Source organism: Chelonia mydas, chromosome 16 (genome assembly GCF_015237465.2).
Source record: "Chelonia mydas isolate rCheMyd1 chromosome 16, rCheMyd1.pri.v2, whole genome shotgun sequence".
NCBI lineage: Eukaryota > Metazoa > Chordata > Testudines > Cheloniidae > Chelonia > Chelonia mydas.
This window is the reverse complement of record NC_057857.1, coordinates 954,864-968,849: the sequence shown is the minus strand read 5'-3', so window position 1 is coordinate 968,849 and position 13,986 is coordinate 954,864. Positions and strand designations below refer to the sequence as shown.

Here is a 13,986-nt window from a genome sequence, read left to right as displayed (position 1 = left end):
TCCTTCCTCCTCCCACCCATCCCCCTACAAAAAATAAATAAGTAAAAAAAAAAAAAACAGGAACGAAAACATCAAATGTTGAACTCAACCTCTAAGAAAATGCAACTAGCGCAACTAACCATCTGAAAGCCTCATTCTTGTATTCCACAAAGAAGTCCCTCAATTTATGCAGGATTTCAGCCTGCTTGGCTCTCTGCACCCTCTCCTCAAACACTGAGAGCCTTCTGATAACACTAAGGGCTTGTAACCTAGTGTACTGAGTCTGGCACTAACGCAGCACCCTGTCACTCTACCACTACTAGGCTATATTAATTGGGACCTAACTGGAAGACAGTTGGCAGAGGCAGCCAATTAACTGAATAGAGATACAGCTGAGGGGCTAATTGGGCAGAAGTACCCCCATCAGCTAGGACTATATAAGCAGGCAGGACGGTAGTGCTGGGGGAACATAAGAATGGCCATACGAGGTCAGACCAAAGGTCCATCAAGCCCAGTATCCTGTCCTCTGACAGGTTTCAGAGTAACAGCCATGTTAGTCTGTACTCGCAAAAAGAAAAGGAGGACTTGTGGCACCTTAGAGACTAACAAATTTATTTGAGCTTAAGCTTTCATGAGCTACAGCTCACTTCATCGGATGCATGAAAGCTCACGAAAGCTTATGCTCAAATAAATTTGTTAGTCTCTAAGGTGCCACAAGTACTCCTTTTCTTTTTGTCCTCTGACAGTGGCCAATGGCAGCTGCCCCAAAGGGAAGGAACAGACAGGTTATCATCAAGTGATCCATGCCCTGTCACCCAATCCCAGCTTCTGGCAAACAGAGGCTAGGGACACCATTCCTGCCCATCCTGGCTAATAGCCATTGATGCACCTATCTTCCATGAATCTATCTAGCTCCCTTTTGAACCCTGTTATAGTATCGGCCTTCACAACACCCTCTGGCAAGGAGTTCCAGAGGTTGACAGTGCGTTGCATGAAAAAATACTTTCTTGTGTTTGTTTTAAACCTGCTACCTATTAATTTCATTTGGTGGTTCCTTGTTCTTGTATTATGAGGAGGAGTAAATAACACTTCCTTATTTACTTTCTCTATACCACTCATGATTTTACAGACCTCTATCATATCCCCCCTTAGTCGCCTCTTTTCCAAGCTGAAAAGTCCCAGTCTTATTAATCTCTCCTCAGACAGGAGAACAGGGAGCCTGAAGAAAAGCTGAAGCCGGCAGGACTAGATGCTGTGAATACAGTTCCCTTCCCTAGAAGCAAGCAAGGAGGGCTGGCTATGGACGGAAAGTAGATGTAAATAGCACTACTGGCTGTGGCCTGCTAGAAGAATACAAGAAAACATGGTGATGAAGGAGATCTGGGGTGGATGCGGTCTGTGATTAAGGCCTGAAAGGACTCTCGGGGGACCACCCCGTGGCAGGGCTACATAACAGCTATACATATTCACTGGCTCCAACAGATCAAAATACCTACAAACATCCTTCAGTCCCTAAATCAGCTGTAAAGCAAGGATCTCTACTAGGTTTCTACAATGAATTAGGTCCTCGATTAATGGAGACAATATCTTGGTAATACCTTTCCCAACTGCTGGTCACAACACGATGCACTGACATTATCCCAGGTTATCTTTAATGAACAGTAAATGTGCTGCTAGGACTGAAAGTGCTGACAGAAGACCAACACACGGGCAGGTGTCCCTTACCAGCTTGGGTAGGCTCCTCCGGGAGAAGACTCGACGGGGACAGCGGAGGTGAAGATGAGCTGAGCACCAGCTCCGCATGTTGAGCCACTCCACAGTTCGGCAAGGGAGAGGCCCATCCTCTTTATGGAGCAGGATCAGCTGCTTCTGGGCTCGGACTGCAGTGTTCTCCAGCATCCTTTCCAGCTGAAGCACATTACACTCACACAGTCAGACAATCAGTTATCCATTACTTCAGGGCCAATGTGAATGAGTACAGTACTTCTTACAAAAGTACACCCCCTCTACTTTCCTACACATTCCCATCTTGCTCCTCACCTCATATGCGTATGTAGAGAGCTGTGGAAATCTGCATACTAGGACCAATCAGACAAAGGTAATTTAGGCTAATATATTTACACCTTTGCATGTATATGGCTACTCTTAATGTTAGCTAGTTAATTTTTCCCTGCTTGAAGATTAGCAGGGACTTATGAAGACCCGTTTAAAGTAAACAAGTTGAACACTATATCTATATAATGCCTACTGTACACCTAAACAAGGTGGACCTACAATGCTCAAATAAAATGAAATCTACTCCCACGCTGATAAAAAGTAAAGCTTAAAAACGCTTAATGCTGCTTATTGTGCTCTCAGCCTATTTTACATGAGGCCACTTTTTTCAAATATTTTCTCCTTCTTCCATTGCTTCCCTCCTTGTCTTCTTTACTTTTCATTATTATCATAGCTTCACTTACAGCACTCCCATTTTCCATCTACTCACTAGTTCTGTTCCAAGACTGAGACAAGCCAAGGAGGTGATGTATACAGAGATTGTAGGTGGTAGCTTTCCCCAAACTCCCAGGAGTTCAAAGAAACTTCCAGGGAGCTGATAATGAAAATGCCCATTTCTCAGCCGTTTGGCCGCACTATTTGATGCCCAAGGGGTCTCAAATCCAATAAAACAGAAAGCCAGAAAAAGGCTGCTTATCACCTCAGTCAGACAATAGGTTGTTTTGCAATTTTGCCCCCACCCTCAGATAAAAAGAAAGACATTCCGCACCTCTCCAACAGTGGGCTCCTGTTCTCCCAACCCCACTATTAAGATACAGTCCGCCTGTCGGATACAGCGCTGTGTCCAAGGAGTAAGGGTGCTGTCAGACTGGTAGAGCACAATACGGTGAATATCTTCCTGCTGCCCCAGCCAGCTAGATAGCCTGTACTCGTGGATACTGGGGGATACAAACAAATAAAACGATTACCATCAATTCACAGCAAGAATTCAGCCAGAGTGGAGGACTGAGCCCACAAAGGAAATGTTGGAAGCTACAAACAGAAGCTGGGGTCACCCAAACATTTTTGAAATGGGACACGTCTAATGACTGAAAGGACTGAAATCTAATCTAGCTAAATATTCTTTTTTAAAAATACACTTTCTTCTTAATCATGGGGAAGTGGGGCATCTGTCCCTCCACCCACTGCACCACTGCTAGAATCCTAGCTGCTCAGCTCCACTGTCATCTTGGTATGGGAAAAGCCAATCTGGAAAAAACAGAAGCCAAAATAAACCTTCCTCCATCCTCCAAGTTAAATGTGAGACACTCTTCACATGTGAATAAAATTAATTCCCGTAGAGTTCCCGCACAGCCAAAGAACCCTTCCTGCAGCCTTTCTCTCCCTTATGCTACCTCTGAGGATGCCTTTGGTGCAGCTGAAAACCATGACCACTGCCCAAATCTAACAGTGCATGTTCCTGGGATTGTCATGTTCTCTGGGGTGCAGAGCCCCAGAGCAAGTGCACTTCGAATGCAATGCGACCAGAGAAGCTCTGCTCTGCAACAGGGTCTTCAAGAAGTGAAGGAGGAAGGTTGGCAGTTTTAATAGGGGTCATGGAAGAGGTGGAAGCCAGAGCCTCTTAGAGGGAAGGACAGACAGGAACATTTATAAAGTTTGGATCAGCATCGACAAAACTTCTAAAACCTTCAGGGTTCGGTCACAACCATAACAAATCCAGGGCTAAGCTACTCTGCAGTCATAGAATCATAGAATATCAGGGTTGGAAGGGACCCCAGAAGGTCATCTAGTCCAACCCCCTGCTCGAAGCAGGACCAATTCCCAGTTAAATCATCCCAGCCAGGGCTTTGTCAAGCCTGACCTTAAAAACCTCTAAGGAAGGAGATTCTACCACCTCCCTAGGTAACGCATTCCAGTGTTTCACCACCCTCTTAGTGAAAAAGTTTTTCCTAATATCCAATCTAAACCTCCCCCATTGCAACTTGAGACCATTACTCCTCGTTCTGTCATCTGCTACCATTGAGAACAGTCTAGAGCCATCCTCTTTGGAACCCCCTTTCAGGTAGTTGAAAGCAGCTATCAAATCCCCCCTCATTCTTCTCTTCTGCAGACTAAACAATCCCAGCTCCCTCAGCCTCTCCTCATAAGTCATCACAGGCTTTGCAAACAAGCAGCACTGTTCTTCTGCTTTACTCTTGTAAACTAGCAGGGTACTGCCATTTTCAGGAATCCTGCTCTCAGAACCAAAAGCTGGGCTAGAAGGTCCAGTTGTAATGAGCCTTTACCAAAGTTTCTATTGTAGAATCAGATAAGTCCCGGGTTCTCTACTCCCAGACAGGCTGGCTGGGTAAGGACATTCACAAGCACTACAAAATACTGGAAATTAAGCTATTTGAGCAAGGCAGTTAAGCGAAAAGAAAGCCTAACAGATTTGTAACTCAGAAGTTCCTCATATCAGTCTATGTCTCAGCTAACATTTACAGGCTCTCTTACCCATTTATTTTCCTGCTATTAAATTTCCTGTTCCATTAAATACACACACACTGAAGAACCAGGATATGCCTCTGCCGAACATTAATCAGACATTTCATGACATTTTTACAAATGAATACAAAACATCCACTCACTCAAGGACAGGGATAATTAACCTGACACTATTTCAAAAGCATATGCTTGACAAGTGAAAAATGAGAGTCTGTGGAAAATAAAGTTAAAAAAAACCCTTAGCTCTATTTTAAAAGGATAGTATGCCTGACTTATTTTTTGATGGGAATGTATATATTTTAGCAAATGGTACTACATTCCCCATGCTGAGTGTGTGATTTTTAGACAAGTGCATCTTGGGCCTTCCTTAGCATTGTTCGGTAAGTAATGGGTCAAGGGAAATGGTTACCTGTCCAGTGCAGCAGAACCAAGCCGCTGTTTGATATTATCACTGGTGAGCAGCAAAGCAGGACCTAAGAAAATAAAAAATTGTTATACACGAACACCTGCCTTCTGGTTGCTGACAAGTCATTCAGAGAAAAAAGAACATACAAACTACTTTATCAAGAGGCAGCATGAATCCACATTCTTTCAAGATCCTAAGGGACCACAGCACTGACACAGTGGTTCTCAACCCACGTCCGGCGGGCTGTTTGTGGCCCAATCAGTGCACAGCTGTGGCCCATGTGACATCCTCAGGGCCATACAGGTAGCATATGTATATTGTGTGGATGCAGCCCACAGAACACAGAGAGCTGTATATGCAGCCCACAATGGTAAATTGGTTGAGAACCACTGGACTAGAGTCAAGGCAGAATAGAAGGGTCGGCTCCTGAAAATAGCTCTGACAAAGCACTTCCATAAAAATTTGTTACAAGGAGGAGGGAGAAAAACTGTTCTTCTTAACCTCTGAGGATAGGACAAGAAGGAATGGGCTTAAATTGCAGCAAGGGAGGTTTAGGTTGGACATTAGGAAAAACTTCCTGTCAGGATGGTTAAGCACTGGAATAAATTACATAGGGAGGCTGTGGGATCTCCTTCATTAGAGATTTTTAAAAGCAGGTTATACAATCTCCTGTCAGGGATGGTTTAGATAATACTTAGTCCTGCCATGAGTGCAGGGGACTGGACTAGATGACCTCTCAAAGTCCCTTCCATTCCTAAGATTCATGTTAACCTACAATGACCCCCTACCATAAACTCCCCAAGTCTCAGAGCTTTGCTAATGCACATCACTCCTGACTAGAGCTGATCATGAATTTTCAACATAGCAGTTTTTCAATCTGAAAATGCAAATTTGTCAATACAGAAACTTTTTGCAGCCATATACCTGTTTATTTTATATTTTGAAATGGATGAAATTTCTGGTCAAAATGAGAAAAGAGAGAGAAAGAGAATTTATCTCATTCAATCCAGGGATTTGAACCTGGACCTCCCACATCCCAGGTAAGTGCCCTGACCACCAACCAAGCCATTGACTGTTCTCCATCATCACTGGCCAGCCAGCCCATGTTGTTCTAAATCAGGCTGTTTGGCCACCTACGACAGTCAATCCTCTCTTCTCTCAGGGGTGGAATCGATTACCCATGTTCTCCACCAGTATGTAATGGTCTCCACTCAGAGTCTGATTGGGAAGCGTGGCCTAGTGGTCACGACCACAACCCCAGTCTGTCAAAGGGGTTGTGGGGAGGGGAGTCTGGGCCCTTCCACTCCACTGGGCTCCAACCCAGGGCTCTTTGGGCTACCAGTAACCTGCAACCAAGGCTACTTAAGGTGGTCCTCCCTGGGCGTCTTCCTCTCGTCTCCCCCCCAGGGTCAGCTCAGTCCTAGATCTTTGCCTCGTGGGAAAATCCAAATAAAAAAGAAACAAGAGGGAGTTGCCACTGTCCAGGGCCAGAGGATACTTCCCTCTCTGCGGAGGGTCCTCTCTTCCCCCACAGAGGGCCCCTTTGGGCAGCTGCATCAGAGCCTTTAGGTTTCACTTTGCTCTGCTGGATCTGTGGGCTGCAGGTCTGCTTGCCTTCAACACTGCTCTCCAACTGAGCTAATTTGCTGCCTTTTCATTCCTCCAGCAGATGGAGCATTTGCTGCAGGTGTGGTGGTGAGGGCTGGCTGAGCCCAAAATGAGCCCTTAAGCCCTTGTTGCTCCGTGTGGGGTTTGTACACCCCACCACAGTCCCTAAATCCATGACCCTGCACTTCGCACTATTCACTTTCATTCCATTTCTGTTACTCCAGTTTTCAAGTCCATCCAGATCATCTTACGTGATAGTCCGGTCCTCCTCCGTATTGGCAATACCTCCCAACTTTGTGTCATCCACACATTTTATAAATACACTCCCACTTTTTGTGCCGAAGTCATTACAAAAGTGTTAAACAAGACAAGTTCCAAGGCCAGTCGGTGAGGAACTCCACTCGTAACCTCCCTCCAGCCTGAGAGTTCACCTTTCAGCGTGACAGTGATCTTTGTGACATGAACAAAAATGTTCACCAGGTATGTGGATTAAAAGCATCAAACACCTTTCTCGGTTGTGGAAACCCTGGTTTTTAAGAATGACAAGCTAAATCATCAACCCACTGAACCACCTAGTCCCCATAAGACGGGCACTGGGGACCCCCCTTCAGAGGCATTGCGGCTTCCCTTCATCAGATCAACCCTAACCCTAACCCTAATCTAAAGATTTCCATAAGTATTTTCCCTGTTCAAATCCCCAACAAGGGTTTATTTCCAACCCACGATCTTCCAAGTACAAAAAGGTTTCAGAGTAGCAGTCGTGTTAGTCTGTATTCGCAGAAAGAATAGGAGTACTTGTGGCACCTTAGAGTGGTTAGTCTCTAAGGTACCACAAGTACTCCTTTTCTTTTTGCAAATACAAAAAGACAGCAATGGGCACAGCAATGGGTCCTTCACAGTATGTCAGTGTTGCTCCTAAATTGGATTATTGGGTCATAATTAAGGTCTCTCACAGTAGAACAGCACCATTATGCCACTGAAGCAACATTTCAATGCACACAATTAATACGATTTTTTTCTTGCTGCCATTTTATTCAATATTTTTATTAGCTGCTCTGTTTTATTAGTTGCAATAAATGTCATAGGTGACAACGTTTTCCCACCAAAATAACTGCGCCTAGACACACAAGACAAGAGAAATTCAAGGAATTAATCTCATGCTGAAAAGAAAGGTCCTCTCACATACTGAAAGAGACATTTGCTAAAATTTAGCAAAACATGAAATAAAAATCCCATTGCCCTAACATTTTCCCACTGGAAGAACTCATTTTATTGTTAATGCAAGAACAGAATCTATTAATCAAATAATAAGACTCTTAAAATTATATGCTATTTCTTAATGCATAAAAAACCAGTATTGTTTAGTGCACTGAGCAAGGTGCTGGAAACCAGATACTGAAGAGTTTAATTCAGGTTCTGTCATAACTTGTTATATGGCCTTAGACAAGTCACACAATTTCTCTATGTAACCCACAGAAACCACATGATGGTAAGAAAATATTACAGTTACACAGCTAGGCACTGAAAAGATGGAAAATGAGAAAAGTAAAGTGGCGTGCACTTCCTTAGACTGTCTCTTTTAGCTTTAATTACACATGTTTAGAGCCCTACCAAATTCATGGTCCATTTTGGTCAATTTCACGGTCACAGGATTTTAAAAATAATAAATTTCATGATTTCAGCTATTTAAAGCTGAAATTTCATAGTGTTGTAATTGTAGGGGTCCTGACCCCAAAAGAAGTTGGGGGGGGGGGGTCAGAAGATTATTGTAGGGACAGGCTGCGGTACTGTTACCCTTAATTATGCGCTGCTGCTTTCAGAGCTGGGCAGCTGGACAGTGGCGGCTGCTGGCCGGGAGCCCAGCTCTGCAGGCAGCGGCACAGAAGTAAGCACGGCCTGGTACGGTGTTGCCATCGCTGCCTGCAGAGCTGGGCCCTCAGTCAGCAGCCGTTATGCTCTGGCCGCCCAGCTCTGCAGGCAGCGGCGCAGAAGTAAGGATGGCCTGGCCTGGTGTTGCCATCGCTGCCTGCAGAGCTGGGCCCTCAGTCAGCAGCCGTTACGCTCTGGCCGCCCAGCTCTGCAGGCAGCGGCGCAGAAGTAAGGATGGCCTGGCCTGGTGTTGCCATCGCTGCCTGCAGAGCTGGGCCCTCAGTCAGCAGCCGTTACGCTCTGGCCGCCCAGCTCTGCAGGCAGCGGCGCAGAAGTAAGGATGGCCTGGCCTGGTGTTGCCATCGCTGCCTGCAGAGCTGGGCCCTCAGTCAGCAGCCGTTACGCTCTGGCCGCCCAGCTCTGCAGGCAGCAGCGCAGAAGTAAGGATGGCCTGGCCTGGTGTTGCCATCGCTGCCTGCAGAGCTGGGCCCTCAGTCAGCAGCTGTTACTCTCTGGCCGTCCAGCTCTGCAGGCAGCAGCGCAGAAGTAAGGATGGCCTGGTCTGGTGTTGCCATCGCTGCCTGCAGAGCTGGGCCCTCAGTCAGCAGCCGTTACGCTCTGGCCGCCCAGCTCTGCAGGCAGCGGCGCAGAAGTAAGGATGGCCTGGCCTGGTGTTGCCATCGCTGCCTGCAGAGCTGGGCCCTCAGTCAGCAGCCGTTACGCTCTGCCTGCCCAGCTCTGCAGGCAGCAGCGCAGAAGTAAGGATGGCCTGGTCTGATGTTGCCATCGCTGCCTGCAGAGCTGGGCCCTCAGTCAGCAGCTGTTACGCTCTGCCCGCCCAGCTCTGCAGGCAGCAGTGCAGAAGTAAGGATGGCCTGGTACGGTGTTGCCATCGCTGCCTGCAGAGCTGGGCCCTCAGTCAGCAGCTGTTACGCTCTGGCTGCCCAGCTCTGCAGGCAGCAGTGCAGAAGTAAGGATGGCCTGGCACGGTGTTGCCACCCTTACTTCCGTGCTGCTGCTGGCGGGGCGCTGCTTCAGAGCTGGGCGCCCGGTCAACAACCGCCGCTCTCCGGCCACCCAGCTCTGAAGGCAGCGCAGAAGTAAGGATGGCAATACTATGACCCCCCCTAAAATAACCTTGTGACCCCCTGAAACTCCCTTTTGACCCCCAATTTGAGAAACTCTAGTCTCCCCTAATACTATAGAGATTTGATACGGGAGACTATAGGGTAAGAACACACAAAACACCAGATTTCACAGTGGGGGACCAGATTTCATGGTCCGTGATGCGTTTTTCATGGCCGAGAATTTGGTAGGGCCCTATGCATGATGCAGTCCTCTTATTATATTTACATAATTATTGTTTATATCAGTCCTTCTCAAAGCTAGTCTGCCGCTTGTTCAGGGACAGCCCCTGGCTGGCCAGGCTGGTTTGTTTGCCTGCCGTGTCCGCAGGTTTGGCCGATCGCGTCTCCCACTGGCCGCGGTTCGCCGCTCCAGGCCAATGGGGGCTGCAGGAAGCGGCGCGGGCCAAGGGATGTGCTGGCCGCCCTTCCCACAGCCCCCATTGGCCTGGAGCGGCAAACCGTGGCCAGTGGGAGACGCGATTGGCCGAACCTGCGGACACGTCACGTAAACAAACTGGCCCGGCCTGCCGGGGCTTTCCCTGAACAAGTGGCAGATCGGCTTTGAGAACCACTGGTTTATATTACAGCCTCACTACAGGGTTCCAATGTGCCAGAGTACTAGGGGTTAGCATTTGAATACTCCAAAAATAAGGGGGTCAATTCTCCAGTCAAATATTGTCAAAAAAGGTCAAATATTTTAAAGCCTTAATTTATTTGAAAAAAAAGTAAGACTTTATAGTCTCCAATAGGCTTACCCTTAGACAGATACTTATTACGGCTGTCGATCAACTGCAGTTAACTCATGTAATTAACTCAAAAAAATTAATTGAGATTAAAACGCTAATTGAAATTAATCATAGTTTAACCACACTGTTAAACAACAGAATACCAACTGAAATATATTAATTATTTTTGGATGTTTTTCTATATTTTCAAATATATTGATTTCAATTACAGAAATACAAAGTGTACACTACTCACTTTATATTATTATTTTTATTACAAATATTTGCATTGTAAAAATGATAAAAGAAACTATTTTTCAATTCACCTCATACAAGTACTGTAGTACAATCTCTATCATGAAAATGCAACTTACAAATGTAGATTTTCTTTTGTTACATAACTGCACTCAAAAAAAAAACAATGCAAAACTTTACAGCCTACAAGTTCACTCAGTCTACTTCTCGTTCACCCAATCACTAAGACAAACAAGTTTGTTGACATTTACGAGAGATACTGCTGCCTGCTTCTGATTTACAATATCACCTGAAAGTGAGAACAGGCATTTGCATGGCACTTTTGTAGCTGGCGTAGCAAGGTATTTACGTGCCAGATATGCTAAACATTCGTATGCCCCTTCATGCTTCGGCCACCATTCCAGAGGACATACTTCCATGCTGATATTGCTCGTTAAAAAAAAAATGCATTAATTCAATTTGTGACTGAACCCCTTGGGGGAGAACTGTATGTCTCCGGCTCTATTTTACCCACTTTCTGCCATGTATTTCATGTTATAGCTGTCTCACATGATGACTCAGCACATGCTCATTTTAAGAACACTTTCACTGCAGATTTGACAAAAACGCAAAGAAGGTACCAATGTGAGATTTCCAAAGATAGCTACAGCACTCGACCCAAGGTTTAAGAATCTGAAGTGCCTTCCAAAATCTGAGAGGGACGAGGTGTGGAGCATGCTTTCAGAAATCTTAAAAGAGCAATACTCTGATGCGGAAACTATAGAACCCAAACCACCAAAAAAGAAAAGAAGTACTTGTGGCACCTTAGAGACTAACCAATTTATTTGAGCATAAGCTTTTGTGAGCTACAGCTCACTTCATCGGATGCATACTGTGGAAAATATAGAAGATGTATTTATATGAGCATAAGCTTTTGTGAGCTACAGCTCACTTCATCGGATGCATACTGTGGAAAATATAGAAGATGTATTTATATGAGCATAAGCTTTTGTGAGCTACAGCTCACTTCATCGGATGCATACTGTGGAAAATATAGAAGATGTTTGTTTTTATACAAACATCTTCTATATTTTCCACAGTATGCATCCGATGAAGTGAGCTGTAGCTCACAAAAGCTTATGCTCAAATAAATTGGTTAGTCTCTAAGGTGCCACAAGTACTCCTTTTCTTTTTGTGAATACAGACTAACACGGCTGTTACTCTGAAACCCACCAAAAAAGAAAATCAGCTAGTGGCATATGACTCAGATGATGAAAATGAACATGCGTCGGTCCACACTGCTTTGGATTGTTATCGAACAGAACCCGTCATCAGCATGGACACATCCTCTGGAATGGTGGTTGAAGCATGAAGGAACATATGAATCCTTAGCACATCTGGCAGGTAAATATCTTGCAACGCCGGCTACAACAGCGCCATGAGAATACCTTGTTCTCACTTTCAGGTGACATTGTGAACAAGAAGCGGGCAGCATTATCTCCTGCAAATGTAAACAAATTTGTTTGTCTGAATGATTGGCTGAACAAGAAGTAGGACTGAGTGGACTTATAGGCTCTGAAGTTTTATGTTGTTTTATTTTTGAATGCAGTTATTTTTTTTGTACACAATTCTACATTTGTAAGTTCAACTTTCATGGTAAAGAGATTGCACTACAGTACTTGTATTAGGTGAACTGAAAAATACTATTTCTTTTTTACAGTGCAAATATTTGTAATCAAAAATAAATATAAAGTGAGCACTGTAGACTTCGTATTCTGTGTTACAGTTGAAATTAATATATTTGAAAATGTAGAAAACATCCAAAAATATTTAAATAAATGGTATTCTATTATTAACAGTGTGATTCATCACAATAAATTTTTTTTAATCGCAATTACTTTTTTTAATCGCTTGACTGCCCTAACACTTATGCCTAATTATAAAACACAAGCTACTTAATTGAGTTATTTTAACTCCGAAAAATGAAAAATACAATGAAATTACTTCTAAAATTATTATCATCATTACCTTTTTAGGAGTGTTAGGTTAGCCTTTAAATGTGAATGTTATTCAAGGCTGAACAATTACAAAAGAAAAGAACAATGAAATGAAACGGAAATAAAACAAACACACAGCAACTAGAAAAGAAAAGAGTCATTTTAAAACGCAGGTATGCTAGGTAGGCAGCAGACCAACTCTCCAAGCAGCTTAATGGCTGAGCAATTATTCTCTTTGTGTTGGGGGAGGAGGTTTAATGACAGTGAACCCTCCTCTCTATCCCCCGCACCCTTCTGAGGTAATTTCCGTACGTTTGTCTAGTCCGTTTAGCTTGTAAACTCTTTGGGGACAGAGACTGTGTCTTTTAACTTGTTTAATGCTATTTGTAAACAGCCATGTACACTGATGGCCTAGTGTAAAAATAAAGATGTACATACAATGTTTATTCCAGAAGATTCCACCCAATCAAGATGCTCAACTAATTCACCTTTTTCTCAAAAGGTGATATTAGCATGTGGTAAAGTGAGCGATCAAGACTTTCATGAGGCTTGCTAATACTATTACGTGCTTGCATACGAATGCTAGAAGTCTAAATACTAAGATGGGTGACTTTGAGTACCTGCTTTTAAATGAAGATATTGACGTAATTGGCATCACAGAAACTTGGTGGGATGATGACAATCAATGGGAAACAGTAATACAGGGTACAAATACACAGGAATGACAGACTAGGTTGCGCTGCTGGGGGAATGGCACTATATGTGAAAGAAAGCAGAGTCCAAAATAGTAAAAATCTTAAAAGACTCAAACTGTATCATAGGATCTCTATAGATAAAAATTCCATGCTTGAGTAATAGCATAGAACTAGGAATATACTACTGACCATGATACTAACAATGATTAATCTCCCTGAGCATTTCAGAGAGAGACCACAAAAACAGAAAACCTAATAACTATGTGGAATTTCAACTATCCCCATATCGACTGGGTACACATCACCTCAGGACAAGCTGCAGAGGTAAAATTTAGAGACACCATTAATGACTGCTTCTTGGAGCAGCTAGTCCTGGAACCCACCCAGGGAGAGGCAATTCTTCATGTAGTCCTAAGTGGAGCACAGGATCTGATCCAAGAGGCAAACATGGCTGAACTCTTCAGTCATAGCGACTATACTGTAGCTATATTTAACATCTCTGGAGGGGGAAAATACCAAAGAAACCCATCACAATAGCATTTAACCTTAAAGAAGGGGAACTACACAAAAATGAGGAGACTAGTTAAATGGAATTAAAAGGAACTGTTACAAGAGTGAAATGCTTGTAAGCTGCATGGAGACTAATAAAAACATCATATTAGAGTCTCAAACTAAATTAAAATTAAATTAAAAAAAAACAGTAAGAGGACCAAAAAAATGCCACCATTGCTAAATAACAGAGTAAAAAAGGCAATTAGAGGCAACAAGGAATTACTTAAAAATCGGAAGTCAAACCCTAGGGAGGAAAATAGAAAGGAGCATACACTCTGGCAAATCAAGTGTAAAAGTGTAATTAAGCAGCCAAAA

General features: G+C 43.9%; 1 protein-coding gene across 7 annotated transcripts in view; it reads right to left on the bottom strand.

Annotated features, from left to right (window-relative positions):
* Positions 1–13,986, bottom strand: part of PNPLA7 (patatin like phospholipase domain containing 7) — a 398,841-nt gene that overhangs the window by 117,997 nt on the left and 266,858 nt on the right. For all 7 annotated transcript variants that reach the window (XM_043530657.1, XM_043530661.1, XM_043530656.1 and 4 more), the window contains 3 exons: positions 4,868–4,931; positions 2,744–2,912; positions 1,705–1,887 (listed from right to left, as the gene is read on the bottom strand). In XM_043530657.1, the coding sequence (XP_043386592.1) occupies positions 1,705–1,887; positions 2,744–2,912; positions 4,868–4,931 (416 nt within the window). The remainder of the gene's footprint in view (positions 1–1,704; positions 1,888–2,743; positions 2,913–4,867; positions 4,932–13,986) is intronic.